Here is a 27,568-nt window from a genome sequence, read left to right on the forward strand (position 1 = left end):
AAAACAGTGTTGTTGTTAATCTTATAATTTATTAGGTAATGAGTTAATGAACACTTTCAGTACTGAACGACTTCATTTTCACATGTATAAATATTGCATTGGTTTTGTAGGACTATCATTTTTAGATCTTTTTTTTGTACAGATAACTTAGTGAACTGATGTTATTACCACTGCAAGTTATTTACAGAAAGAAGGCTTTCCTACAGGCTCAAAATCCATCCACACGCATACTTAAGACTTTTTGTGGACGTCTAAGAAAAGACAGTGACACCAAACGCCACTTAAGACTTGAAACATGCAACTCTGAGGGTTGTGTGATGTTTATGTGTGGTATTTGATCCACAGTCATTTCAATCTTGGTTTTGTTTTGGCTTGAGTGTTGAATAACCTTTTCCATGTGTAAAAGTACATCTGTGGGTTTAAACTAATGCCTAAACCAGTGTTTATAGCCGATGCTGTACTGAATAACAGCTGATGAGGCTTCAATCAGTGGTATTTAGTCAGGGCGTTGCTTATTTAACACGGATAAAAAAAAATTTCCTCAACACAATAATATTCAAGCGGTAACCAGAGCTGCAGTAATGATGCAGGATCCGTGATCAACCTTACCAGTACAAACACATACTGCTCAGATGATGTTATTTGGGCAGACAGTCCTCCATTCTGTCCCAGAATTCACGTAAAGACAACAACATTATTTCTTGTATGAGGAAGAGAGCACATTCAAATAATGAACTGGACCCAAACGCATCTTAATCACAAGACAAAACAGGTTTTCTTCATCATGGTGGTAAAGATGTTAGGTGAGCTTTCATTCTCTTCTGACAGAATATTCACCATTCACAGTTCGCAGTGTCTCCTTCCTTTGATTTAAAGGTGTCAGTAAACTCTGGAGAATTAGTTTATCTGTTAATGGCCATATTTCCACTAAATCATGAAGTTTTGGATTATTTTCAATTCTAGTTGTCTCAACCAAATGTCCAGGCCTCCAACTCCAGAATCGTGAAGTCGTTTGTCTCAGACAGGCTGCAGTTATTAAAGGTGAAACAGGGGCTGCTTCTGCCCAAGAACAACCTCTCGTCCACCCACAAACCAAAGTGACCACTGGAATGAAAGGAGGAAAATTAGGTTTATAAATTTAAAATGAAGAATAAGGCATTTTTGCAGAATACTAATATGTACCTTCCTCCTCCAATGGCAAAAGAGTCCAAATCTCCCTTGATAAAAAAAGAGTTTTCTCCAGTCCAACGGAAACACTTAAAGGAAACAAATATAAAGTTGAAGGTGTTTAAAAGGTATTTTCATTGTAGACCTGTCTATTTCTTCCACTCAACGGGCCTCATTGAAACTGAACTTGCGTAAACATATTACAGAGCTCTCAAGTCTCACGCATTCACCGTGAGACACACGCATTTCAACCAGTTCACACGCTCTCACGCCACACCTTATATTTCTCAAGTAAGGGATAACTTGTCCCGCTATATTGTGTTAATGGATGAGGCGGGGGGAGTTCATAGCTTTCTTGACAGTTAAATGTCACCTACCAGCACATATCAGAAATTAGAATTTTTTTGTTTTTAGGTAAATTACGTGATCCCTCTTCAGTCTTGTTCGTCACTCGGCAACATTGAAGCGCACACACAGGACGAGGCAAACGGTAGAATTGGCGATCGTGTGGCTGCCGCTTTCTCTAGCAGTGGAAGTGATTTTGTGCAGCTGAGGTCACGGAGCAGATGATGCCATTTGTATTTACTAAAAACTAACAAAATAAATGCAGTAGGTAACCCATTCTTCTTTTTTTTTTCCTTCATTTTACGATTCCTGGACAAAATCACTTGCCTGTGATCAAAGATAGTGAGAGCTGATGTTGGGGATTATAGCCAAATTCATGCAAAATTATTAGCTCTCCAACAGTTTTAACTAAGTTTTGCCCACTGGAAACTAAGAAAAGGACTACATATTGGTAAATCTGATAAAACAGACAAATTTATCCAAATTGATTACTTCTCTAAATTTCTAACTAATGTTTTCAACTGTTAATACTTTTGAAACATTTAAAGCAGGCAGGGTTAACCTTACAGTAGCACTCAACATTAATTACTGTTAGACTTACAAAATCCTTCATCACTTGAATTAAGATTATAATAATTTATTTTAAAGCACAGCCACCACAAAATCAGACTTCAGCACCTAGTTAGGTTAAATACAGATTTAAAATCAGAAGATATAGTTTAATAGCTATGATACCATTTTAATGGTATCCATTTTAATCAAATCCTTATGACTGGAAACACTGGCATCTAACATTGCCTTGGTGGAAAAAAAAAACAGTTAATCTTAAAAAATAAAGCATATACATAAACCCAAATATGGAAATAAATCAGTTATTAAATAAGCATGTGTCCTATTTTGTGTCCTAAACTTCTGAAACATTTTGTCTCATTTAAAGCAGTCAATGCAGTTTGGGAAAGAATTTAATCAAATCTGTGTGAAAATATTCAGATGTAACCCCTTTGTAATTTTCATAACTAACTGTAATTTAACTAGGCTATACATTGTTTCTCAGCAACTGTAACCGATTAGTTACAATTATTTTGTAATTAAATTATGTAATTCCATTACATGTAACTAGTTACTAGTCAAGTTTGAGCCCCTACCACTGTCATCAAGGCATCAATATGTGCAACAAACACTTTCAATACAAAATGCCATTCTGAAATATGTATTCTCTCTCTCACACACACAGCTTGACATGCTCAGGGCAAGTTCTGCAATACTGTATGTGTGGGCCTACAGCATGTACTTTGAGCACTGCTGTTCATTGGCTTTTGGGGCCAAATTTCTTTTGATTTTTAATACATTTGTATTTTTGAAATATACAAGACATTTTATTTTATTTTTTATGAATTTGACTTTAATCAAACTTACCAATTGTTATAGCTTCTATTTTATGCTGGTCAATTATGAACAATAGATAAAATTTAACTTCTAGCAAAAACTGGAGAGAATTGCGTGGGGCTGAGGGGCTCCTCTCCTAACAGATATAATCTCACTCCAAACTTTTTCTAAAACTTGAAAGCCCTGTATTAAGTAATTTGCGCGTAAAACAGACCTTCCCGAAAACTCTCTTCCCGGATTCACAAACTTCGTAAATGTCTGATTTGATAGTTAACGTGTATGTTCATGACTTTCAATCCTTGCTAAATAGGGCGCTCGTGCACGTTCATTCACAATTAGCGTAATCCCCGCCTATGAATTACAGCTATGCAAAATGCATGTTCAGGAATGCAGTGAAATATTCTGGTTTACTTCCTCAGGTTTAGCTCCAATGTAATGCATAAAAGCAAGAAAGACTAATATGCCATATGGCTAACAATAAATGTTCAATAACGTGTGTCCACCAAGGAGTTCTTAGCCAGCTGAAAAAAAATGTCAAGGGCCCTTCTGAAAACGACCAGCTGGTGGCGCTTGAGAACGATGGTGGCGCAGCGTTTTTCCAGCGGTGGCAACGTTTTACTAGCATTTCATTTTTAAGAATTTTACTAAATATAAAAAAAGCAGTAACCCGTTATATTGCCTCCTACACTGTTCTTGGCAGTAGCTGCACAAGTAGGATTGTTGGATTGGTCGGTATTTGTCCCGCCCTCCTCTATTTACTGCTGGGTGATTAGTGACAGTGACTAGCGCTGTGTTTTACAGTTAAAAAAATAAATAAATAAAAATAAAAAAGAGGGCAAGAGCAAATGAACTTGTTATTTTTATAGCAGTGCATCAAAATTCAGTGACATCAGTTTGCCAAAAAGAACACAGAACGTTTTACGCAACGTTTACATGTCGTAGGGAGAAGGTGTACATTTGTTTCCTACCAACCAATATTTTGAAAATATGAACATCTTCATGAATTCGAAAGTTTACGTCAGAACGGCTTTACGAACAATTAAAACAAACATTCGTTCTGCTCCTGTTTCATGAATGAGGCCCAATTATAATAAATATGCTGAAAAAAATAATTGAAATTTACCTTAAAGCGTGGGTGAGACAGGAACAGGAAGGTCTCTCCAGTGCCATAAAATGCATCACTGGGATGCAGCGGATGTGAGAGGAAGCTTCCAAAAACCTGAGAAGTAGTAAAAACCATTTAGTAACTTACCAATATACATCAACAAGAGCAAAACATCTGTTTTAGGTCAAAATTAGAAGTGGAAGCAAACATTTATTGTGGGGAATTAAAGGATTCGTTCACTTTCAGAATTAAAAAAATCCTAATAATTTACTTACCCCAAAGTCATCCAGGATGTTCAGTTTTTTGAGGAAAACATTCCAGGATTTTTTCTCCATATGGTGGACTTCAATGGTGGCCAACGGGCTGAAGGTCCAAACTGCAGTTTCAATGCAGCTTTAAAGAGCTCCACACGATCCCAGCCGGGACCGTCAAACCATTGGCCACCATTAAAGACCACTATATGGAAAAAAAATGGTACGTTTTTCTCAACAAAAAAAAAAAAAAAAAATTCTTTCCAAATGAAGAAAGAAAGATACAAACATTTTGGATGACATGGGGGGTAAGTAAATCATCAGGAATTTTTTATTCTGGAAGTGAACTTCTCCTTTAAAAAAAAATCACATGAACAGTGACCATTAATCTTTAGATGTCCACTGTGATCAGAGCTGAAAAATGTATGACCTGCTGGTTGTGGTCCTTGATGAGAATCAGCACAGGCGAATCGGTAGTGCTGAGTTTCCTGTAAAGAGTCTTGAGACTGGCCCCGTGTTTGTCCGTGCTGTAGGACAGCTGCCACGTGTGTCCGATTGTACGAGGCGGCAGCTCTTTCGAGATCTGTGAGAAGACAATTTACTAGTTATTAAACACATTGGGCCACCAGAATCAGGGTTTCATTTTGCAAAGCGGCATGACTTTTGGTAAGCATATGTGTTAGTGTATGTTACATAACATAATACATACTGACCTCCATAACTTGTTGGGCGTCCAGTATGACACTCTGGTTTAGAATGTGACTCAAACCTTCTGGTTCAGTAGAGACAGAAGGTTTCGGCCCACTCTCCTCCACTGACACCATCTGTACAGGAACAACATGTGTATGACTTACAAACTTGTACATTGTTTTCTTTTTTTTTTTTGAAAGACATAAATACTTTTATTCAATAATGCAGCATTAAATTGATCAATTGTAATAAAGTTATAATAAATACATAAATCATGTTACAAAAGACATGTATTTCAAATAAATGTTGTTCTTCTGAACTTTCTATTCATCAAAGAATCCTGAAAAATGATTTCCATACAAACATTAAGCAGCACAACTGTTATCAACATAGATAAGTAAAGTTTTCTTGAGCACCAAATCAGCATTTTAGAATGATTTTTGAAGGATCAGCAATGGCTGCTGAAAATTCAGCGTTTCCATCACAGGAATAAATTACATTCAGATTATATTAAAAAAGAAACATTTATTTAATAATTTTTGTAATATTTCATAAATGTTTTTACTGTAATTTGATCTTTGAAGAATGTTACTGATTCAAAATAAAAAAATGTTCATATAAAGATGACCTTTATACACACTTTCAACACTGCCATGTGTTAAAAACAACAACAACAACTGCTGATGCTTAAAGGCAAATTCAATAAATTTCCATTTTGTTGGCTCTTAATAATCCCCAGTGGTACTGAAGTTTAAACTCAAGAATTAATGCAAAATGAATGTTTATTAACTACTGTGGATTTATATTTGTTTGCTTTATTCCTCCAACTTCAAAATCGTCCTAAATCGCTGCAGAAGTACCGACTAAGTGAACATGCAAGGAAGGTCAAATGCCCTTTACAAAAAAGGTAAAACAGCAATGTAGGACAATTTTGAAGTTGGAGAAGAAAATGAGATGGGAGTTTTTTCGACATACCCTAACTGTCTTGAACCGGAATACACAGAGTTCATGCAGACATAGAGAAGACGAGCGTTTGAGGTTAAAAAGTATATAAATTGTACATTGTTTTAGAAAATAACCGATCGTTTTGCTAGATAAGACCCTTCTTCCTTGGCTGGGATCGTTTAGAGTCCTTTTAGCTGCATTTAAGCTGCATTTAAACTGCATTTTGGAAGTTCAAACTCAGGAGCATCATAGAAGTCCACTATATGGAGAAAAATCCTTAAATGTTTTCTTCAAAAAACATAGTTTCTTTACGACTGAAGAAAGAAAGACAAGAACATCTTGGATGACAAGGGGGTGAGTACATTATCTGTAAATTTCTGTTCTCACTATGATCGTGCATGGTCGGATCATAGAGGTATCTGTGCAGACGCACTTGCTCCGCTAATATCCTCTCAAAGTTATTCATTATTAATGAAGTTGCGAATATTTAAAACATATGAATGCACAAAGCCTTGCGGAGCCAATGCATGCGATACTGCTCTGATGGCACTGAGTGCTGACAGTGCTGGACAGTGACGGCTGTTGGCTCTGTAGTATAAAACAACTTTTTCTTAAAAGTTTGACCAGACCTGTAAAACTAAGTTCCAACTACAACCAAAAATGTGACCCTGGACTACAAAACCAGTCTTAAGTAGCACGCGTATATTTGTAGCAATAGCCAACAATACGTTGTATGGGTGAAAATTATCGATTTTTCTTTTATGCCAAAAATCATTAAGATATTAATTAGATATTTTGTTAATTTTCTACCGTAAGTATATCAAAACTTAGTTTTTGATTAGTGATATGCATGGCTAAGAACTTCATTTGAACAACTTTAAAGGTGATTCCAGATTTTCCAAATATTGTCCTTTCCTAAGAAACCATACATCAACGGAAAGCTTTGATATTTATTCAGCTTTCAGATGATTGTATATATCTCAATTTAAAAAAAACTAACCCTTATGACTGGTTTTGTGGTCCAGGGTCACAAATGGTTTTTGATAAGAAGTTGACCATGTTCTAGTCGATAGAGTCTGTAAGGAAAAACAGAGCTGTTCAGTATACAAGAACAGCTACCAAATCAACACTACTGCCAATAAATGACCTAAACCGACAAAGATTTTCAAAACTGTAATTTTACAGATGAATGTATGAAAGTTTAATCTTTATTCATATCATATTAATATTAATATTTTATATATTAATGTTTGTGAAAATTAAATATGTTTAGCATGCACGTAAGAGCTAACTCAAGGTGGCACGTTAATGCAATAACCACAAGATCTAAAACATCACAGTTAAAATTATTCACATTATTTAGTTATTTACCACAAAGACTTAAACTACTGTTCAAAAGTTTAGAGTCTTTTAAGCCCACCAAGGCTGCATTTATTTTGATCAAAATACAGTAAACAGTAATATTATGAAATATTACAATTGGATAAAAAAAAACGGTTTTATATATTTTTTTTATATAATTTTCTTCTTTTTTGTGACTAGATTGTCAAAAAGCAATCTCACAGGTCCATTAACATGGTTAAGCAATTATCTCAAGAGCTCAACAAGTGAATTATGATGTTTACATATATTGCCTTTCAAAAGGTTGGGATCAGTAAGACTTTTAATATTTTTTAAAGAAGTTTCTTATGCTAATCAAGGCTAAATTTATTTGATCAAAAATACAGAAGAAAAAAATAAATTTTGTGAAATATTATTGCAATTTAAAACAAGTTTTCTATTTTAATATACTTAAAAAAATATAATTTATTTCTGTGAATCAACGCTGAATTTTCAGCATAATTACTCCAGTCGTCAGAGTCACATGATCCTGCAGAAATCATTTTAATATGCTGATTTATAATTAATGTTGGAAACAGTTGTGCTGCTTAATATTTTTTGGGACTTATAATATTTCTTCAGGATTCTTTGATAAATAAAAAGTTCAAAAGAACAAAAGAACACAAAAGACATTTTGTGTTACAATATACACTACTACTCAAAAGTCTGGGGTCAGTTTTTTTTTTTTTTTTTTTTAAGAAATTTAGATTTTTATTCAGCAAGGATGCACTACATAGATAAAAAGTGATAGTAAAGACTTAGATTGTTAGAAAAGATTTCTATTTTGAATAAATGCTGTTATTTTTAACTTTTTATTCATCAAAGTATGTATCATACATATATGTAGTATGTATCATATATATAAAGGTGACAAAGAATCAAAGAAAGAAGTATCACATGTTACAAAAAAATATTAAGCAGCACAACAGTTTCAATACTGATAATACATTTTTTAAGGATCATGTGACACTGAAGACTGAAGTAATGGTTGATGAAAATTCAGCGCTGCGTCACAGAAACAAATGATATTTTAAAGTATATTAAAATAGGAACCCAATATTAAAAATTGCAAAAGTATTTCACAATATTAGTGTTTTTTCAGTATTTTTGATCAAATAAATGCAGCCTTGATGAGCATAAGAGACTCCTTTAAAAAACATTTTAAAAAATCTTACTAATCCCAAACTCTCGCACAGGAGTGTATACATATTTGTAAAGAAAAAGGTATGTAAATGACTGACCTCCCAGTCCTCCCCGGGCTGGCCCTCTCGTGGAGACCCCTCCTCTTCCTCCTGCTCCTCCTCATCCAGAAGCACAAAATCCTCTTCATCACGCTCTGCTTCGTCTTCTTCACCTCCTTCCAGAATGCACACATCTGGCCGATGCTGGCTCAGGTAAGCATAAAGCTCATCTGACCTACAGCACAAAATGTCAGACAGAAAGACAGCAGAAACACTGCTATGACACTATCAGCACATTTCTGCCCTGTCTTATTGTTCATTTCACCAGGGAGACTGTGTAGTCTAGGTAACACTTAAGTACCTTTCCTGCTGCATGGTAAACCAAGCGTCTCTGGAGAGAATTTTAGGTTTAGAGAAAGCCCTTTTCTTTGCATGCTGAAGTTTCTGTCGAATTCTCACAAACATGAGAGATCCGTTTACACCACTACTAGATGTAGCCGCACAAGTACCTGATGAGTAAAGAGCGCAATAACTAAGTGAATTTTATATTTAGAACAAGTTAAATAGTTTTGAACAAAGTAATTACCTAACAGTTGTCTTTCCAAATATGATTGCTGTTCGGTTTTGTCTGTGTGTTCATATTCTTTGTTTCCTCTCTGAACGCTGTCTGGTCCTCCACAACAGAAAGTAGCAGCTGCTGTTAGCATTCCCCCGGACTCCAAAGTCAGCTGTCTCTCAGCTTCGGCCATGTCACCTGCCTCTCCACCTTCCTCATTCTCTTCCTCAGGATTTGCACACAGAGTAGCTGTCGGATCATGTGAAGCAGAGGACTTGGGAGCAGGAACGGCCTCTAATGCAGACTGACAGGATTTCTTGTGCTCTTTTTTGCTCTTTGATGTCTTACAATTTTTAAACCTGGAAGAAAAAAGGTTTATTTATATGTAAACATTATATACAGTTAAGGTCAAAAGTTTACATACACCTTGCAAAATCTGCTAAATGTTAATTATTTTACCAAAATAAGGGGGATCATACAAAATGCATGTTCTTTTTTATTTAGTACTGACCTGAATAAGATACTTCACATAAGAGACATTTACATATAGCCCACCCTGGTGAAAAAAACAGCATATGCTGGTAGGCATGTTTTGATGCTGGGATGCTGGTTAGGTATGTTTTGGTGCTGGTTTATGCTGGTCCTTAGCTGGTTTATGCTGGTCCTTGACCAGCAACATGACCAACATAAACCAGTAAAGGACCAGCTTAAACCAGCACTAAAACATACCTAACCAGCATCCCAGCATCAAAACATGCCTACCAGCATATGCTGGTTTTTTCACCAGGGCACAAGAGAAAATAATAGTTGAATTTATAATAATGACCCCGTTCAAAAGTTCACATATGCTTGATTCTTAATACCATGTTGTTACCTGAATGATCAACAGCTGTGTTTTTTTGTTTAGTGATAGTTGTTCATGAGTCCATTGTTTGTCCTGAACAGTTAAACTGCCTGATGTTCAACAGAAAAATCGTTCAGGTCCCACAGGTTCTGTGGTTTTTCAGTATTTTTGTGTATTTGAACCCTTTCCAACAATGACTGTATGAGTTTGAGATGCATCTTTTCACACTGAGGGACTCATATGATGCTCCAGAAGAAAAAACAATGCATTAAGAGCCAGGGGGTGAAAACTTTTTGGATTTGAAGATCAGGGTAAATATAACTCATTTTGTCTTCTGGGAAACATGTAAGTATCTTCTGTAGCTTCTGAAGGGCAGTAAAATTTCGGTGTTATTTAGGCAAAATAAGACAAATATAGACATCTTCATTCTGTTCAAAAGTTTTCACCCCTGGCTCTTAATACGTCGCAATCTTAATGCAACAAAATAGGTTTTTTTGGACATCCATCAAATTTGATAATATTACTATTCCTTTCTGCTTTCTAAAAGCAGAAGTCAAAAGAATAGTTGTGAAATATGTCTGTAACAGAAACGTATTTTAAAAACTACTCTAAAAAGTTCTGTGGAAAAAAGCCCATTAAAATACAAAGTGTTAATCTCAGAGAATCTCAATTATTTGCTATAATAATATGGCATTATAAAGGCCAATTTTTTAATTTTGGAAACCTGAAAACCGGCTAGAAACCGTCCAAGCAGTAAAGCAGGAAGCACCTGTATGTTGTTTTGCTGAAGTGAATATGAGAGATGTCTTTGTAGAAGGACACTGAGGCAAGATCATCCACAGAGCAGGAGAATACATATTCTTCACAGCCATTCTCCTGAACCAGTGGGTGAGACTTCTGAGGGTCAAAGAAGATCTTATTGGACGTCACCAGCAATATTCCAGAGACCACACCCTAGTGAGACAAGCAGAATGGAGAGTTATACAATTAATAGGCTGCCATTTTAAGAAATGTAATGAGAATATAAAACCGTATTACATAAACACAACATTCTCACCTTTCTGTCCGTTATGTAACGAGAGAATAGTTTGAGGCAAAACATGCCGGCTGGCCCCTCCCCCTGAGAGCATTCAGGTGGGAGAGCCAATAGACATACATTTCCATCAGGTAAAGGAACCGCCTCCACATCCTAAGAGAGATGAATAGACGTCACACAAAGCAGCAGAAAAAAGCCATTGTGAACAACAACAGAAAGGATCACTAAAAGCATTAAATTTCAGCTGTATTGAGATACAGTTGAGGTCAAATGTTTACATACTCCTTGCAGAATCTACAAAATATTAATTATTGAAAAAGAAATAAAATACAATAGATAACACAAAATGCATGCTATTTTTTATTTAGTACTGACCTGAATAAGACGTTTCACATAAAGGACATTTACATATAGTCCACAAGAGAAAATAATATTTGAATTTATAAAATTGACCCTGTTTAAAAGTTTATACACTTGATTCCTAATACTGTGTTGTTACCTGAATGATCTACAGCTCTGTTTTTTTGTTTAGTGATAGTTGATGAGTCCCTTGTTTGCCCTGAACAGTTAAACTGCCCACTGTTGTTCAGAAAAATCCTTAGTTTCAGCATTTTTGTGTATTTGAACCCTTTCCAACGATGACTGTATGATTTTGAGATGCATCTTCTCACACTGAGGACAACTGAGGGACTCATATGCAACTATTACAGAAGGTTCAAACGCTCACTGATGCTCCAGAAGGAAACACAATGCATTAAGAGCCAGGGGGTGAAAACTTTTGAACAAAACAAAGATGTGTACATTTTTCTTATTCTGCCTAAATAGCATGCTTTTTTCATTTAGTACTGCCCTTCAGAAGCTACAACTTCTACCCCCCAACTCCTAATGCATCATGTTTCCCTCAGAAGCATTAGTGTGCATTTGAATTTTCTGTAATAGTTCATATGAGTCCCGCAGTTGTCCTCAGTGTGAAAAGATGGATCTCAAAATCAAAGTCATTGTTGGAAATGGTTCAAATACACAAAAATGCTGGAAAACCAAATAATTTGTGGGACCTGAAAGATTTTTCTGAAGAACAACAGGCAGTTTAACACATTTATTAACAGCTACAGTTTTTAAACACACTTTTACGCTCTTACCATCAGCTTGTCATATTCTGCATCTGTGGAAGGAGACACAAGAGTCGCTGTTCCCACAACACCAATGTCAAGTAAATGTTCCAGGCTGTGGTCTTGTCTAGGTCGCAGGTCAGAAGCCGCTTCCACAGAAGTTGAGGGCTTGTTCCTGGGTAACTGTTTGAGGTGGTTCATAAGGAAAGACATAGTCAGACTGGCAACAGTTTCACTTCCCTTCCTTCCACACTGCTGTACACCCCCTCATTTCCTTATTCATAGCCCTGTGATATCAGATGACTGGACAGAGTCACTGCAGCCAGAAACTATGAGCCAATCAAACAGATGCAGAATTAATGCAAATGGGATCATAGGACGTTGTCACATCTTGTCATAGATTATTTTCAACTGCCATGTCTGTCATCCTGTGTGTTTAAGTAAATAAACAGCAGAATTGCTCTGATACATCTCAAACATAAAGCACAAAATGAACATGGGCTTGACTGTGACTTTCTTTCAAAGAATATGAACCGTAAAGACAATCTGTGGGTCTGTGAGGTTGAGTGGGGGACACTTACTAAACTGACCACAAAACCAGTCATAAGTAGTATGGCTATATTTGTAGCAATAGCCAACAAAACATTGTAAACATTGTAAAATTATAGCTTTTTTTTTATGCCAAAAATAATTGTTATATTAAGTAAAAATCATGTTCCATGAAGATATTTAGTACATTTCCTACCGTAAATATATCAAAACTTAATTTTGGTTCGTAATATGCATTGCTAAGAACTTCATTTGGAAAACTTTAAACGCAATTTTCTCAATATTTAGATTTTTTTAATTTTTTTTGCACCCTCAGATTCCAGATTTTCAAATAGTTGCATCAAGGCCAAATGTTGCCCTATGCTAATTATTCATACATCAATAGAAGGACGATGTATAAATCTCACTTTCAAAAAACTGACCCATATGACTGGTTTTGTGGTCCAGGGTCACATATTAGCCAGCACAAGAATTTACATTTTTAAAAATTACATTTTTAAATATATTAACATAGAAAACAGTAATTTGTAACTGTAATAGTACAGTAAATGTAATAATATTTAATAATATTCCAGTTTCACTGTATTTTTGATTAAACAATCTCAACCTTTGTGGGAATAAGAGACTTCTTTCAAAACCAGTAATGAAAAAATCATATAAACCCCAAACCTTTGAACAGTACAGTATAAGAAAAGTAAATACAATAAATAGGATTTACTATGCATTATAAAAAGTATATAGGGACAACATAAAAGAAAACCTCTGTAGAAACAATTCTGACTGTTATTTCTGGTTTTATTCTTTCCATAAACTAAAAGGTGGAGTTCGTTTTGTTACACAAATCAATGAACTCTGTTCACAGTGTCATATCTGATTGTCCAAACTCTAATTTTTCATTCGCTCTTGCTACAGACAACTGTCACCAGGCATGCAAATATCGGTTGATAACATGTAAATCACACATCTACAGAAAAGTCTGCTGTTCTTATACTGGTAACTAATGATTTGCATATTTTTAATAACTTTTTAACTTTTAACCTACAGCACTTTGAAAATCATTTCTAGACTTGAAACTCTTTAAACCCAGCATACTTCATAACATCCTAATGCAGGTCAGTTTGTTTCTAAATAGCAGAAAAGTTAAACTGAGAATCTGAGTGTTGCAACACATTTCATCTGGTGGAGATTGAATAACCACGGACACAATAAACAGTATTTTCAAACATCATGTCTTTGTGAAACACTATTTAAACAATAATTAATCTCGCACAAAAGAAACTAAACGGATGTAAAAAAGAGAAGACATTTCGATGAGATATCATATTTGTCCTGTTTAATTCATTTTAAGTATGAAATATTAGTTACCAAATTCTTTGCAGTCGATATTCTCTCAGTATATTTGCTGTTAAGTTTCCATGTTCTCCTTGAAATATCCATTTAGACAGTTTCATCTGACATATTTCACAGCTTGATCTGACAGCGTTGGGTGTTTTCAGTAACCTTTGTTCTAAAGTTATCAGTAGATGACAGTAACGTATGACATAATGACGTATGGCGTAAATGTTGGCTGTTATATTTATGGAGACTTCTATCATTTATCAACAGGATTGTGAGGGCGATTGAGTGTGTGAATAAGTTTTAAACCTTCACTCACTCCATGTTCACTGTTTCTGTATGACTCCAAAGTCTTCGTTGTTGGATCTTTAGCTGGAAACGCCGCCTCTGTGAAGATAAAATGCAAAACACAAGCTGCATTAACTAGAGTGAAAGCAGATGTGTTTGTTTCTTCAGCTGTTTAAACTAAAGAAGAATGTTAAGCAAGCAGTAATTAATTTTCAACCTGTGTGTGACAGTTACAGTTGAATCTAACTATTTTATTCACAATACTGATAATGAATTTAAATAATGTAAGTTGATATTTTTATTGTGTGTGTAAAAACTGCAAGCTGGCTTTAATGTACACTGCTATTTTAAAGTTTAGTTTTAATGTTTTTGAAAGAAATGTTCTTAAGCTCACCAAGGCTGAACTTCTTTGATCACAAATGCAGTAAAACAGTAATATTGTGAAATATTATTACAATTTAAAACAACTGTTTTGTATTCTAATGTATTTAAAATGTAATTCAATCCTGTGATGGCAAAGCAGATTTTTCAGCATCCATTACTCCAGACTTCAGTGTCACTTGAGGCTAATATGCTGATTTGCTGCTCAAGAAACATTTTGTATCATTATCAATGTTCAGTCAATCAATAAATATAAAGTTTATTTGAAATAACCTTATATATGACTTTACTGTCACTTTTAATAAATTAATGCAACCTTTCTAAATACATTTACAAACAAATCTTACTGATGCCAAACCTCTGAATGTAGTGTAAGTTCTTACTCCTTAATTCTAACTGTTTGCTATCATCAAAAAAGTCACTTTTAGTCAAACACTAAGGTACAAATGCGTGGTTAGGTGCTTTACAAATCAGTTAACGTACCCTTTAGATAGTACTGTCTTAATTTGGGGTTCCGGATTTGATGATGTCCTTTAACACACTCCTGCCCAACACTTTTCCCCAGTGCACCCTGAGCGCCAATGGAACACTGAGCAGTAATAAAGTCTGGAGGCTGCGAAATTCCAGCCGGCAGCTTTGATCCCAATCTAAAGAAAAGAAAGATGACTCAGGTCTCTTTGTGTGCTTGATCCACACATTGATTATTTTCCTTTTTCATCTATTCCTTTAAACCCAGCCAAACCTTACCTGTTCTTAACATTCCCAAAGTAGCTTGCCCTGCTCTTGTCTCTTTGAGCTCTGTGGTCCATGAGGTTTGACTGCTGAGATTAAGAAATGGACAGTCAAAAATGTTTACCCTTCCAGCGCAAGAATCAGTGATGGAACGATTGCCCACTGCTGTGTCGGCATCTGGAAATCTTCCTCTTTCTTCTCACCATCCTCATCAGCATTCTCTACACTCTAAAGAAAACCTGCGATGTAAGAGGATGAGGGGCGATGAACATATTATTTACTTCACCTTATGTACTATTTTACTATTTAGTCTATATATATATATATATATATATATATATATATATCTATATATATACTAAATAAACTAAAGAAAAGAAACATTTTATTTACTTGACTTTATGTACTATTTTACTATTTAGTCATATTATATATATATATATATATATATATATATACACTACCGTTCAAAAGTTTGGGGTCAGTAAGACTTGTAATAGTCTTTAAAGAAGTCTCTTATGCTCATCAAGGCTGCATTTATTTGATTAAAAATATAGAAAAAAAACAGTAATATTGCAAAATGTTTTTACAATATAAAATAATGTTTTTTATTTTAACATACTTTAAAATAGAATTTATTCCTGTGATGAAAAGCTGAATTTTTATCAGCTGTTACTCCAGTCTTAAGTGTCACACGATCCTTCAGAAATCATTCTAATATGCGGATTTATTATTAGAATGATCAATGTTGGATAATATCAACAGCTGTGCTGCCAAATATTTTTTGGAACCTGTTTTTTTTTTTTTTTTCAGGATTCTTTCATGAATAACAAGTTTAAAAAGTACAGTGTTTATTCAAAAAATAAATATTTTATAACAATGTAAATTATTTATTATTAACTTTTAATAAACTTTTAATTATTAACTTAATACATCCTTGGTGAATAAAAGTATTAATTTCTTAAAAGAAAAAAAAAAAGAAAAAAAAAAGAAACAATAAAAATGTACTGACCCCAAACTTTTGAACGGTAGTGTATATATATATATATACACTAAATAAAGTAAATAAACTAAAGAAATGTTCTCTTTTTATCCACATACAGATATTTAATATTCAAAAAACTCATATAGTATATTAAAAGGCATGGGTAGAGAGATTTATGCAAATTGGCCTAGTGGAACCCAATATTACAGCAAATACCAGGTCCAGTAATTATGTGGTTCATAAGACATTAAAGCTTCTAAAAACAGAACGCTGCTTCAGTCATTTAACATCGAAGCAATAACCACAAATCAGCAAGATGTGGATTGTTGATATTGTCTAATGTGTTGCTGCAGGCCCGAACTGCATCACAATGTCGCACTTCTGTGTCTAGAAGCAATATTAACAGATATATACATTAATAATAAACATTTTAATGTCCGATGTCACTCACTACTGTCACTTCACTGAATCCTTGATAGATCTTTGTTGTCGGTCCTGATTAAAATTCTTCAGCAGTCATCCTAATGATGGACCACTTATTGTGCTGGTGTTTACATGTTCCTCTAAACTTGGCGTGAAACTTCCGTTATAATGATCTAAAATCATTAAATATATATATTTGCCTTACCTCGGTCTTTAATGATCCCATATAACGAGCAGCTGATCGGGACTCTCGGCATGATGTGCTGTCATGTGTTTTGATGCCGCTGCAGTGAATCAGTCCCCAGTCATATAACAAAACAGGAGCGCACGAGTAAACTCGAACTTTCTATTAAATACCCAATTATAATCGAAATGTCGTTGTAAATGGACCGATTGAAAAATCTCTCTTTATAAATATATTTGAATTTTTATATCTACATTTGTTGCAATGTAGTATGGCTAGGCTGGTATATCAACTTTATCTGCAGGGTGACTTTTATTTTATGTTATAATTATTATTTTTATATATTTAGCAAAAATCCATAAACCAAATGTGTCTGTATTAAAAGTTTCTAAGCATAAAATCTTAAATCTAATTTTATTTATATACATACGTTTATTTCAAAGCGGTATATTTTAAGTTTATGTGCAAGTTGACTTTTATTTTGCATTTAAAAGCCCCGGTAAACGCCAAATTCTATTGGCTGGTGAGGTAAGAAATGCAGAATTCGAACCAATCAGGGGGAAATGTTACCACACGCATTTCCGACTCATGCACTCCTTCCAAATCTGCCGGGGGCGCGCTGAGCTAACAGCTAATCAGCTAACGGAACAGGGAGAAAGGAAGCCAAGGCGATTCACAACACATAGTAAACCAGTGTAATCTGCACCCGTGCAGAAAATTTAAATTGATCTAATCTGATCACACACGGTATGTCTTATATTGTTTTTCAATGCATAATTAGCAGCTGCACATTATAAGGTCGTTTGTTAGCTAATATGCTAAAAGAAGGAATGAGGGTCACAGGACGCCTTTGGTTTGTTTACCTTATTTACATTATTGGTTTTGTTGTGTACATGCTCCCAATTTGTACTGCTGACTTTTTGTCTACGTTACGATGTCTACCACAATCGTCTGTTCATTTAATTGCCCGTTTTCTAGTTTATTCTTATCTTAGATGTATAATTGTATTGCTTTGCTTATCTGAATATTTACTTCTTGATTTGTAGTTTTGATTACGTATATAAATAAATTATATAACAGAGCGATTGAGCGTCATAAAACACTTGTGCTTAGTACTTTATTTACTTTATTCACTTGATTTACAAACTGTAACACAAAGGAGGCACTCAGTATGCAGCAACTGCAAAAACATCAACTGTGCTCTTGTGCAAAACATGATTTCTTGACTAGCATTCACTTTGTTTTTTCACATGAAGGATAGGGTTTTTTATGTTTTTCTTTCTTTTTCATATTTCAAGGCAAAGCAACTCTAATCCCAGATGAACATGTTCAGTGTCCTATAATAATAATAATAATCAAAACGCTACTATACACTTCAAGGCGGCGGTGCATTCTCTCTTCACTCTCAGCAAAATGGAAACAGAAGCCGTAAGTAGACAAACATCTAAAAGAGCTGTTTTATTCATGTTCTGTCAAGATTTGTATGTTTTTAGAATATTTAGTTTTGTTTGCTTGCTCTTCAGGAGGTAATCCCTATTTGGCAAAATAAACCACATGGGTCAACTCGTAGTGTGGTCAGACGAATCGGCTCAACGCTGCCTCTTAAACCCTGTCCCAGGGCTTGTTTCCAGGTATGGTGAATGAAAGTAGTTCATATAAACACACACACTTCCATGCACTCAATTTCTGTTGTAAGTTAATCCTCCTAAACTTGTCTAAAAAGGGTCACTCATTGGCAGTGTGTGTGGTCATTTTTTGACAATGCAACTTTTTAAATGAAATGTAAAGCTAATTTCCCTTAGTAGTAACAATGCAATTATGCAGTTCTGATTTTTAAGTTGTCTGTTACAACATACAGTTGAGGTCAAAAGTTTACATACACCTTGCAGAAACCAAAATAAGAGGGATCATACAAAATGCTTGATATTGTTTATTTTGTACTGAGCTGAATAAGATATTTGACATTAAAGACATTTACATAACGCCACAAGAGAAAATAGTTGAATTTATAAAATGACCCTGTTCAAAAGTTTACACACACATGATTCTTAATACTGTGTTGTTACCTGAATGATCCACAGCTGTGTTTTTTTTGTTTACTTTAGCTTTTTGAATTTGAAGATCAGTAAATGTAACTTATTTTGTCTTCTGGGAAACGTGTTAGTATCTTCTGTAGGTTCTGAGGAGCAGTACTAAATGAAAAAATATGATATTTTGACACACATCTTCATTCTGTTCAAAAGTTTACACCCCCAGATCTTAATGCATGACTTTTTTTTCCTTCTGGAGCATCAGTGAGTGTTTGGACCTTCTGTAATAGTTGCATATGAGTCACTCAGTTGTCCTCAGTGTCAAAAGATGGATCTCAAAATTAGAGCTGCACGATTAATCGAATGCGTTTATGAGGCGCGCTTAGTCAGTAAAGCCAGTACTTTGATTAGTAGTAAAGCTCCATCACGTGCGTTCAGCTGGAGCGGCAATTAATACACAGAGCCGTAAATCACTGACAAGCTACGCCAAATCGCGCTCATAATCGCAGATGAATCGCATTCGATTACGAGTGCGATTTGGTGTAGCTTGTCAGTGATTTACGGCTCTGTGTATTAATTGCCGCTCCAGCTGAATGCACGTGATGGAGCTTTACTCATAAACGCATTCGATTAATCGTGCACCCCTATTTAAAATCATAGTCATTGTTGAAAAGGTTTAAATACACACAAATGCTAAAAAACCAAAGAATTTGTGGGACCTGAAGGATTTTTCTGAAGAACAGTGGGCAATTTAACTGTTCAGGACAAACAAAGGACTCATGAACAACTATCACTAAACAAAAAAACACAGCTGTGGCTCATTAAGGTAACAACATGGTATTAAGAATTAAGTGTATGTAAACTTTTGAATAGGGTCATTTTTATAAATACCTCTATTTTCTCTTGTGGACTATATGTAAATGTCTTTTATGTGAAATATATTCAGATCAGTACTGCAAAAAATAACATCCATTTTGTATGATCCCTCTTATTTTGGTAAAATAATTAATAATTTGCAGATTCTGCAAGGTGTATGTAAATGTTTAACCTCAACTGTATTAAAATTGTTCTGCATTAGGGTCTTTCATTTCCTAAGGTCGTGAACAGCCAAGGTGTGACAAGCCAAGGTAGTTCACCCAAAAATGAACTTCTGTCATTAATTACTCACCCTCATGTCTTTCCAAACCTGTAAGACCTTTGTTCGTCTTCTGAACACAAATTGAGATATTTTGGATGAAATTAGAGAGCTTCCTGACCTAGAAAGGTAGTAAGGACATTGTTAAAATAGTCCATGTGACATCAGTGGTTCAACCTTAATTTTATGAAGCTACGAGAGTACTTTTTGTGTGCAAAGAAAACAAAAAGAGAAAAGCACATGCATGCATTGTGGTACTCTCCTGAAAGTCGAAGACTTACACGGAAGAGTAGAAAATTGTTGAATAAAGTTATTATTTTTGTTTATTTGCGCACAAAGAGTATTCTTGTAGCTTTATAAACTTATGGTTGAACCACTGTCACATGGACTGTTTTAACAATATCCTTACTACCTTTCTGGGCCTTGAACATGTCAGTTATGTTGCTGTCTATGCAGGGTCAGAAAGCTTTGAGATTTCATCAAAAATATCTTAATTTGTGTTTCGAAGATAAACAAATCTTCATACGGGTTTGGAACAACATGAGGGTGAGTAATTAATGACAATTTTCATTTTTCTGTGAACTATCCCTTTGAATGATCACTTGGTGTCTTATTTTTTTGTCTTGTTCAGATGGAATATGTTACAAAAAAAAAATCACCAAGTTTTGAACAACTCAGATTAAGAAAAAAAAGAAATGAAATTACAGAATGGCTTATATGTGTTCTTCAGGAGCTCCCAGGCCTTCCGCCAATGCGCTCTATTGACGGTCCTTTGGTGCCTACATTGGCAGATATTGCCTGGATTGCTGACGATGAGGAGGAGACATATGCCAGAGTCAGGTGAGTGATCTGTTGTGTTGGTGCATTTAGTTTCCTGTAAATTTATATTTCAAAGGTTTTTTGAAATGGTGTTGTGTAAGAGCTGAACTGAAAAGTGTTGGATCATCAAATGAAAATTAATTATAAACCAATGCTGTTTATCAGGAGCGACTCACGTCCCCTGAGGCACGAGTGGAGGCCAACGCCGCTGCTGGTTATGCACAGGAACTCATCTGTGCCAAACTTCAGACGAGAAGGCAGGCGTGTCGAGGGTCTGAGGAAACCAGGTGTAACCGCTTTAAACCGCACCACAGCTCTACAAGATGAGCTGAGTCGACTCCGAGCCCAAATCGCCAAAATTGTCGCTGCAGAATCAGGTTGAGTAGTTGACTAAAGCTCATTTAGCTCATTTCATATCTGTCATTAAAAAAAAAAAAAAAAAGAAATCTTTGATAAAGGTAAGTTAATATTAAATTGGAATTTGGCAGCAGAAATGTAGTCAGTTTGAAGTATTTGCTTGTAAATGTTTTTTGCTGTCCCTCATAAAAATATTTGAACTGTTTCAGATTCGAATCCCATAACCCCTGACCTGCTGTCCCCTGATGACACTAGTGTCGGTTTTTCCATGGCTCATTTTGAGACCGCTGCTTACCAGCCGCCCCCTACGGCCTCCTTTGTCATCAGTGATGTCACGGAGGAGGAAGAAGAAGAGGAAGAGGAGGAAGAGGAGGAGGAGGAGGTGTCGGAGCTAGTGCCTGATCCTATGCCACCAGTTTCCATGACTGCATCTGCAACTTTTGATCTCGATCGCCCTACTATGGACTTCCGGGAGCCAGAGGAGGACACTGTCTCTCTTTCCAAATCAACAAGCTTTGCTGATGTCATGGACATCCTGAAAGACATGAACCGTATGAAGATGAGCAAGGACAGGTGAGTTCAGTTTTTTTTTTTTTTTTTTTTTTTTTTTTTTGTGCTGTTGTTTACAATAGTTTTTTTTCTTTTTTTGTTCTTTTGTAAAAGCCTTTTCATTGTACAGCATGTACACTACCGTTCAAAAGTTTTTGAATGGTACAATTTTAAAATGTTTTTAAACATTATGGTCTGCTCACCAAGCCTGTATTTATTTGAACCAAAGTACAGCCAAAACAGTAAAATTTTCAAATATTTTTGCTATTTAAAATAACTGTTTTCTGTTTAAATGTATTTTAAAATTTATTCCTGTGATCAAACCTAAATTTTCAGCATCATTACTCTGTCTCTAGTGTCCCATGATCCTTCAGAAATCATTCTAATACGGTGATTTGCTGTTCAAGAAACAATTTTTATTATTACTATTATTATTAATATTTAAAACAGTGGAGTACATTTATCTGAAATAGAAATCTTTTGTAACAGTATACACTTTTATTTAGCAAGGATGCTTTAATAAATTGATCAAAAGTGATGATAAAGACATTTATAATGTTACGAAAGATTTCTATTTCAGATAAATGCTGTTCTTCTGAACTTCCTATTCATCAAATAACCACCTGAAAAAATTATACTCAGCTGTTTTCAACAATAATAATAATAATGTTTTTTTTTTGAGCAGCAAATTAGAATATTAGAATGATGTGACTGGAGTAATGATGCTAAAAATTCAGCTTTGAAATCACATGAACAAATTATATTTTAAAATATATTTAAATAGAAAACAGTTATTTTAAATAGTATAAATATTTCAAAATTTTACTGTTTTTGTTGTACTTTGGATCAAATAAATGCAGGCTTGAAGAGCAGAAGAGACTTCTTTAAAAAAAAAAACATTGAAAATCTTACTGTTCAAACTTTTGACTGATAGTGTATGAGCAGGAAATTCTATTGATTATATTACAACTACTGCTAATACTACTAATAATTAAGTGAATAGTAATGGTACATTAAAATATACTTAATAATATTAATAATAATTATTTTAATTGACTATTTATTAAGATAGTAAATTGTTATTGTTTTGTGTGATTTAATGATGATAATAATAAATATATATATATATATATATGTATATGTATATGTATATGTATGTATATGTATATATATATGTGTGTGTATATATATATATATATATATATATATATGTATGTATGTATGTATGTATACTAATAATATTACTATTGGCATGTATAAAAAATAATAATAATAATAATAATAGTACTAATAACTGTTATAAATGTATTAATATTAATTTATTGCCATTATTAATGAATTTAATAATGAAATTAGTAATGGTGTGTTAATGTTATTCTGTTTTGAGTGGTGAATTTATGGTCGTAATAACAAAAATTCTTAATGAGTAGTGATTATATTGTCTGTTGCTTTTGTTATATTGATATACTAATATAATTTCTATTGACTATAATAATTATAATGATATACATTGTATATCAGCAGTTATGGCATTAATAGTACATTAATAACTATGATTGTTAGTAGTAGTGTAAAAATAGTGTATTAATTCCCATTATTTTTATTACTGATTGATATATATTATTATTATTAATAAATAATATTGTCAGTAAAATTGTGTATTACATTTATGATAATGATACTATAATTATTATTTTAATGAATAGTCAGCACACGTTAATACTTGTTTGTGTAAATTTATAGTAATAATTATTATTATAAGTAAATAATGGTGATTATATTATCTATTTTTATTATTATTGTTTTATTTATTATCTTTATTTATTAATATAGTAAATGTCATTGTGTACTGTGCTTTCATAAGATATATTGATATACAATTAACATTTCTATTGACTTTGTAAATAATATTTATTATTATTATTAATAATATTGATAAATCAGCAGTTATAATTGTATTTTAATATCTATTATTGTTAGTAGTAAATAGTGTATTAATGCCTAATCATTTTTTATTATTGAATTATATTATTAATAATTAATGCAAGTATAGTACCTGTTATTGTGTATTACATTTTATTATAAAAATACTAATAATTATTACCATGAATAGTCAAAGCATATTAATGCCTGTTGTTGTTTTATTATTAAAAAATATAGTAAATAATGTTATTGTGTTTTTGTGCGCTTTATTTAGATATAACCGTGGGTGCACCTCACTGAGGGAGGAAGATTCTGCTTCTCTTATATCTGAAGCATTGAGGAAGAAATTCATTCTGAAGGATGATGACATCAGTATGAGAAAATAATCAATCATCCAAACCTTCTCAGCAGACTCTCCATGTAAGGCCAAACTGCATGGATTGCTTTTCTCTTTGGTTTAAAGTTGGAGTTTGAGATACAAAACCAAGAGAATAAAACATGGCTGTGAAATTTTTATGTACTTAAGTCTTTTTTTTTTTTTTTTTTCCTACTGGGTCAGTAGGCCCATGACTGTGGACCGTTGCCATGGAAAACCCCATAAATCCTCTGAATAAACTCAATGGAGATCTTCTACGTTCCTCAGTGCTTCCACAACGCTGCGCTGTTGTGACACGACTGCAAGGAAAAGCAGCAGTTCTCATCAGCACACACACAAACACACTCCAACTTGCACAGAGCGGCCAAGTTTATAATGTCTGTGTGTGTGCGCACATAAGGGTCCATAAGCATAGCCTTGATCATCGTGATCACTGAGCCTTCGTTGTTCCATCATAGATTTTGTGAAATCCAAGCACTACTTTCAGTTTCACCATCACCATTTTTGTTAACTTCGATAGGACAGTAATATCTTCAGATCCATCAACAAGCGTGCAATCACACTATGCTATTCAAGCCATGAAACCACAGAAGAGTCCCTAAGGAGCCCAGTTCCAGTTTATCGTCTCGTAGATGTATAGTTTGGAGCTGTAGAAGTGTTTCTCTTGCCTTACACGTTCCCTCATACCAACCCTGTAATACTTGAAGCCGTTTTGATGCGTGATCTGATGTTACAATACTGACATGCGTTTTCCTCTGTTTAGAGACTAAACAAAAAGACGTTCTTCTATTTAAAGGGTTTTTGTGTGTGTGTGCATGTGCACTGAAGACTTTGGATTGCATTCACTTGTAATTAGCGCTGTGATGTTCCCTTATACCCTACTTTTGAAGTGTATATTGTACAAGAAGACCGATATGGTTCAGCAAATAGTGTAACGTAAGTTTGAATTCATACTGCGTGTGGTTTACATGGAAAAAGGACTGTTTTTGGTTTTTGCTTGTGTCAGGCAGGTTGTAAATGTTTCTGTAAAATCTGAATAGCATGTGTGATGTGGTGTTGGGTGTGACTGTAAGCCAGTTTTGAGGATGCCTCCTGTTTTATATGATAATGAAGGATGCTTTTTTTCCTTTTGCAAAGCGTAACAAGAAGCTATTTTAATGCATACGCTGCTTTTGTGCCACGATTGCTCACTAAAGTGGGAAACAAACCCAAAATGTGTTTTTTATTTGTTTCACATTTTTGTTTAGACATGCCTGCAGCCTGTTTCCATCTGTCTGACACATTGCATTAGAAGAAATGTTTGGTGTTTTTAATCTAAAACATTTCTTCTCAAACTCAATACTCCAGTGCAGTGTAGGGGTCGACCGATTATTGGCCTGGCCGATTATCTGCACCGATATTAAATATAAAAATTGTCATTAATAAACCCGTAAGACCATCATTCATCTTCAGAACACAAATTAATGTATTTTTAATTAAATCCGAGAGCTCTCAGACCCTCCATAAACAGCAAGGGGTCCAATCCCGGTCAAGGCACAGAGGTTAAAATAGTCCAAGTGACATAAGTGGTTCAACTGTAGTTTTATGAAGCTACAAGATTACTATTTGTGTGCAAGGAAAGCAAAAATGACAGTCTGCAACGATTATCGCACAAAAAGTATTCTTGAGGCTTAATAAAATTATGGTTGAACCACTTTAACGACGTAATGAGTTTTTATTTTTGGGTGAACTTTCCCTTTAAGCATTTTTATAGTTATCGGTATCAGTTATTTTCAAACCGATAAAAAATGTAAAAGCATTTTAAAAAAGTTTTCATCAGAGCTGTTGTTTTTAATCTTGACATTAATTTTAATTTGTACACCATATATCGGTTCTAAATATCGGTTATCGGTCTACTTGATCTGCAATAAGCGTTATCGGCATCAGCCCTGAAAACACGTTGGTCGACCCCTAGTGCTTTTAGTATCACTTATAGTTAATTTCACACCACCATTAAAAGCTATGACTACCTAAAAACTAGTTTTGCTAGTTTACAGTACAAATGTTTATATCAGAGTTATATTCATAAACGAGTCTGTTACCATCAATGCTAATGAGTGAATAGAGCTGTAATATGAACTGTAATATATTATGCACTGAACATACTAACATATGTTCCTGTACCTGTTAGTAACAGGTAAAATGTGTGTGTGCTGCTCTTTCATTCTGACTGCTGGGTTTCATTTATAGTTTAAACCACAGTAAACTGCAAGTTTGCTTTGATTCAGATCAGTCTTGCAGTGCCACGGTTTCTTTTAGGAGACAGAAACTTGTGTACTTGTGTGTTTGCTTTTGTCAAATAAGGAAATTCTATTGACTGTTGTTTATGGGTTAGACAGGAAATAAATGGTTTAAAAGTATTAAAAATGTATTTTGTTCAATGTAATGATGATCTTCATCCACACGAGGGCGGCGTCTACTGACTCCAAGTGTAAAATTAATATGTGAATTCAGCGGGGATGCATTAAATTGATCATTAGTGACAGACAGTACAGATATTTATAATGTTACAAAAGATTTCTGTTCTAAAAAGACCTCAACATTTTTCAAATATTTCTTAGATGATTTTTGTGTGCAGTTCTAATATGCAGCTCTTGCGGTCAGTTCTCATTACACTTGGCTGAAAACACTGCAAACGCAATGAACTAAAACAGGTTCTTATGTTCCGTGACATTCTAAACCACAGATGAAGTAAACACAAGTCTTGCTTTTTCAGTGTGTGATCATGTCTCTTGGCCAAACCTGCTGCCAAATACTTCTTTTCCATTTTATTTAATCATTTAGAATATGCTTTTATAAAAATGTATCCAACTATATTAGCTGTGCCACAATACTGAATTTGTGGTTCTGCAGTTCATGGTAATAAATTACATAATTTATAGTAGTGCTTACACTCGAGGTGTACCCACCTTATTCTTCAACGGCAAATAAGCCTATGGGTGAGACTTCCGGTTCATTAGCCAATTTAGGGAAATAACGTGAAGAATAACAACGTGAGGTAAATGTTAAAACTGTTTGCACTACAAACAGTGTTGGGCATGTTACTTTAAAAAAGTAATTATAGTTACTAGTTACTTCTCACAAATAGTAACTGCGTTAGTAACAGAGTTACATCAATATTAAAGTAACTAATTACCAGGGAAAGTAACTATTGTGTTACTTAAAAAAAAAAGAAGTTTACATATGTCAAATAACTTGGATTTCCTCACTACTAAATATGTTTAATTAATACAACTTAAATGAAATGAATAAAATTTTAGTTTACTTAACAGACTAATATTGATATCTGATATATTATTTTTAAGCCTTATATTTATATGGCACATTTTATGTGTACAAAGTACATTTATCATCAGTCAGTCAAACATAATATGACATCATGATAATTTAGCATTAAACTTTAGCAATTATAACTTTAGTAATTGGAATAACCATGTATGAATGCATATTTGTCATGTTGACTGAACT

General features: G+C 34.2%; 2 protein-coding genes across 5 annotated transcripts; one reads left to right on the forward strand and one right to left on the reverse strand.

Annotated features, from left to right (window-relative positions):
- Positions 1 to 360: 360 nt before the first annotated feature.
- On the reverse strand, positions 361 to 17,175 carry si:ch211-15d5.11 (oxidation resistance protein 1). Of its 3 annotated transcripts, none has more exons than XM_051133303.1 (15): positions 16,894 to 17,175; positions 15,296 to 15,519; positions 15,032 to 15,195; positions 14,199 to 14,266; positions 12,026 to 12,178; positions 10,908 to 11,039; positions 10,620 to 10,804; positions 9,037 to 9,365; positions 8,812 to 8,959; positions 8,511 to 8,685; positions 4,968 to 5,078; positions 4,685 to 4,837; positions 4,022 to 4,117; positions 1,183 to 1,256; positions 361 to 1,104 (listed from the first exon to the last, which is right to left on the reverse strand). In XM_051133303.1, the coding sequence occupies exons 2-15, from the start codon at positions 15,355 to 15,357 to the stop codon at positions 969 to 971; spliced, it is 1,986 nt and encodes a 661-aa protein (XP_050989260.1). In that variant the 5' UTR covers positions 15,358 to 15,519; positions 16,894 to 17,175; the 3' UTR covers positions 361 to 968. The 3 variants fall into 3 exon arrangements, with proteins under 3 accessions (XP_050989260.1, XP_050989261.1, XP_050989262.1); XM_051133304.1 differs by lacking the exon at positions 16,894 to 17,175 and adding an exon at positions 16,717 to 16,838; XM_051133305.1 differs by lacking the exons at positions 14,199 to 14,266; positions 15,032 to 15,195; positions 15,296 to 15,519; positions 16,894 to 17,175 and adding an exon at positions 13,910 to 14,181.
- A 291-nt stretch (positions 17,176 to 17,466) lies between these two features.
- mtfr1l (mitochondrial fission regulator 1-like) lies at positions 17,467 to 26,461 on the forward strand. Of its 2 annotated transcripts, none has more exons than XM_051134148.1 (8): positions 17,467 to 17,619; positions 18,171 to 18,300; positions 18,396 to 18,503; positions 20,768 to 20,877; positions 21,022 to 21,233; positions 21,423 to 21,786; positions 23,960 to 24,105; positions 24,245 to 26,461. In XM_051134148.1, exons 2-7 carry the CDS (start codon positions 18,286 to 18,288, stop codon positions 24,069 to 24,071), a joined length of 921 nt encoding a protein of 306 aa, XP_050990105.1. In that variant the 5' UTR covers positions 17,467 to 17,619; positions 18,171 to 18,285; the 3' UTR covers positions 24,072 to 24,105; positions 24,245 to 26,461. The 2 variants fall into 2 exon arrangements, with proteins under 2 accessions (XP_050990105.1, XP_050990106.1); XM_051134149.1 differs by having other exon boundaries at positions 24,248 to 26,461.
- The last annotated feature ends 1,107 nt before the right edge of the window (positions 26,462 to 27,568 follow it).

This window comes from Labeo rohita, chromosome 17 (genome assembly GCF_022985175.1).
Source record: "Labeo rohita strain BAU-BD-2019 chromosome 17, IGBB_LRoh.1.0, whole genome shotgun sequence".
Lineage (NCBI taxonomy): Eukaryota > Metazoa > Chordata > Actinopteri > Cypriniformes > Cyprinidae > Labeo > Labeo rohita.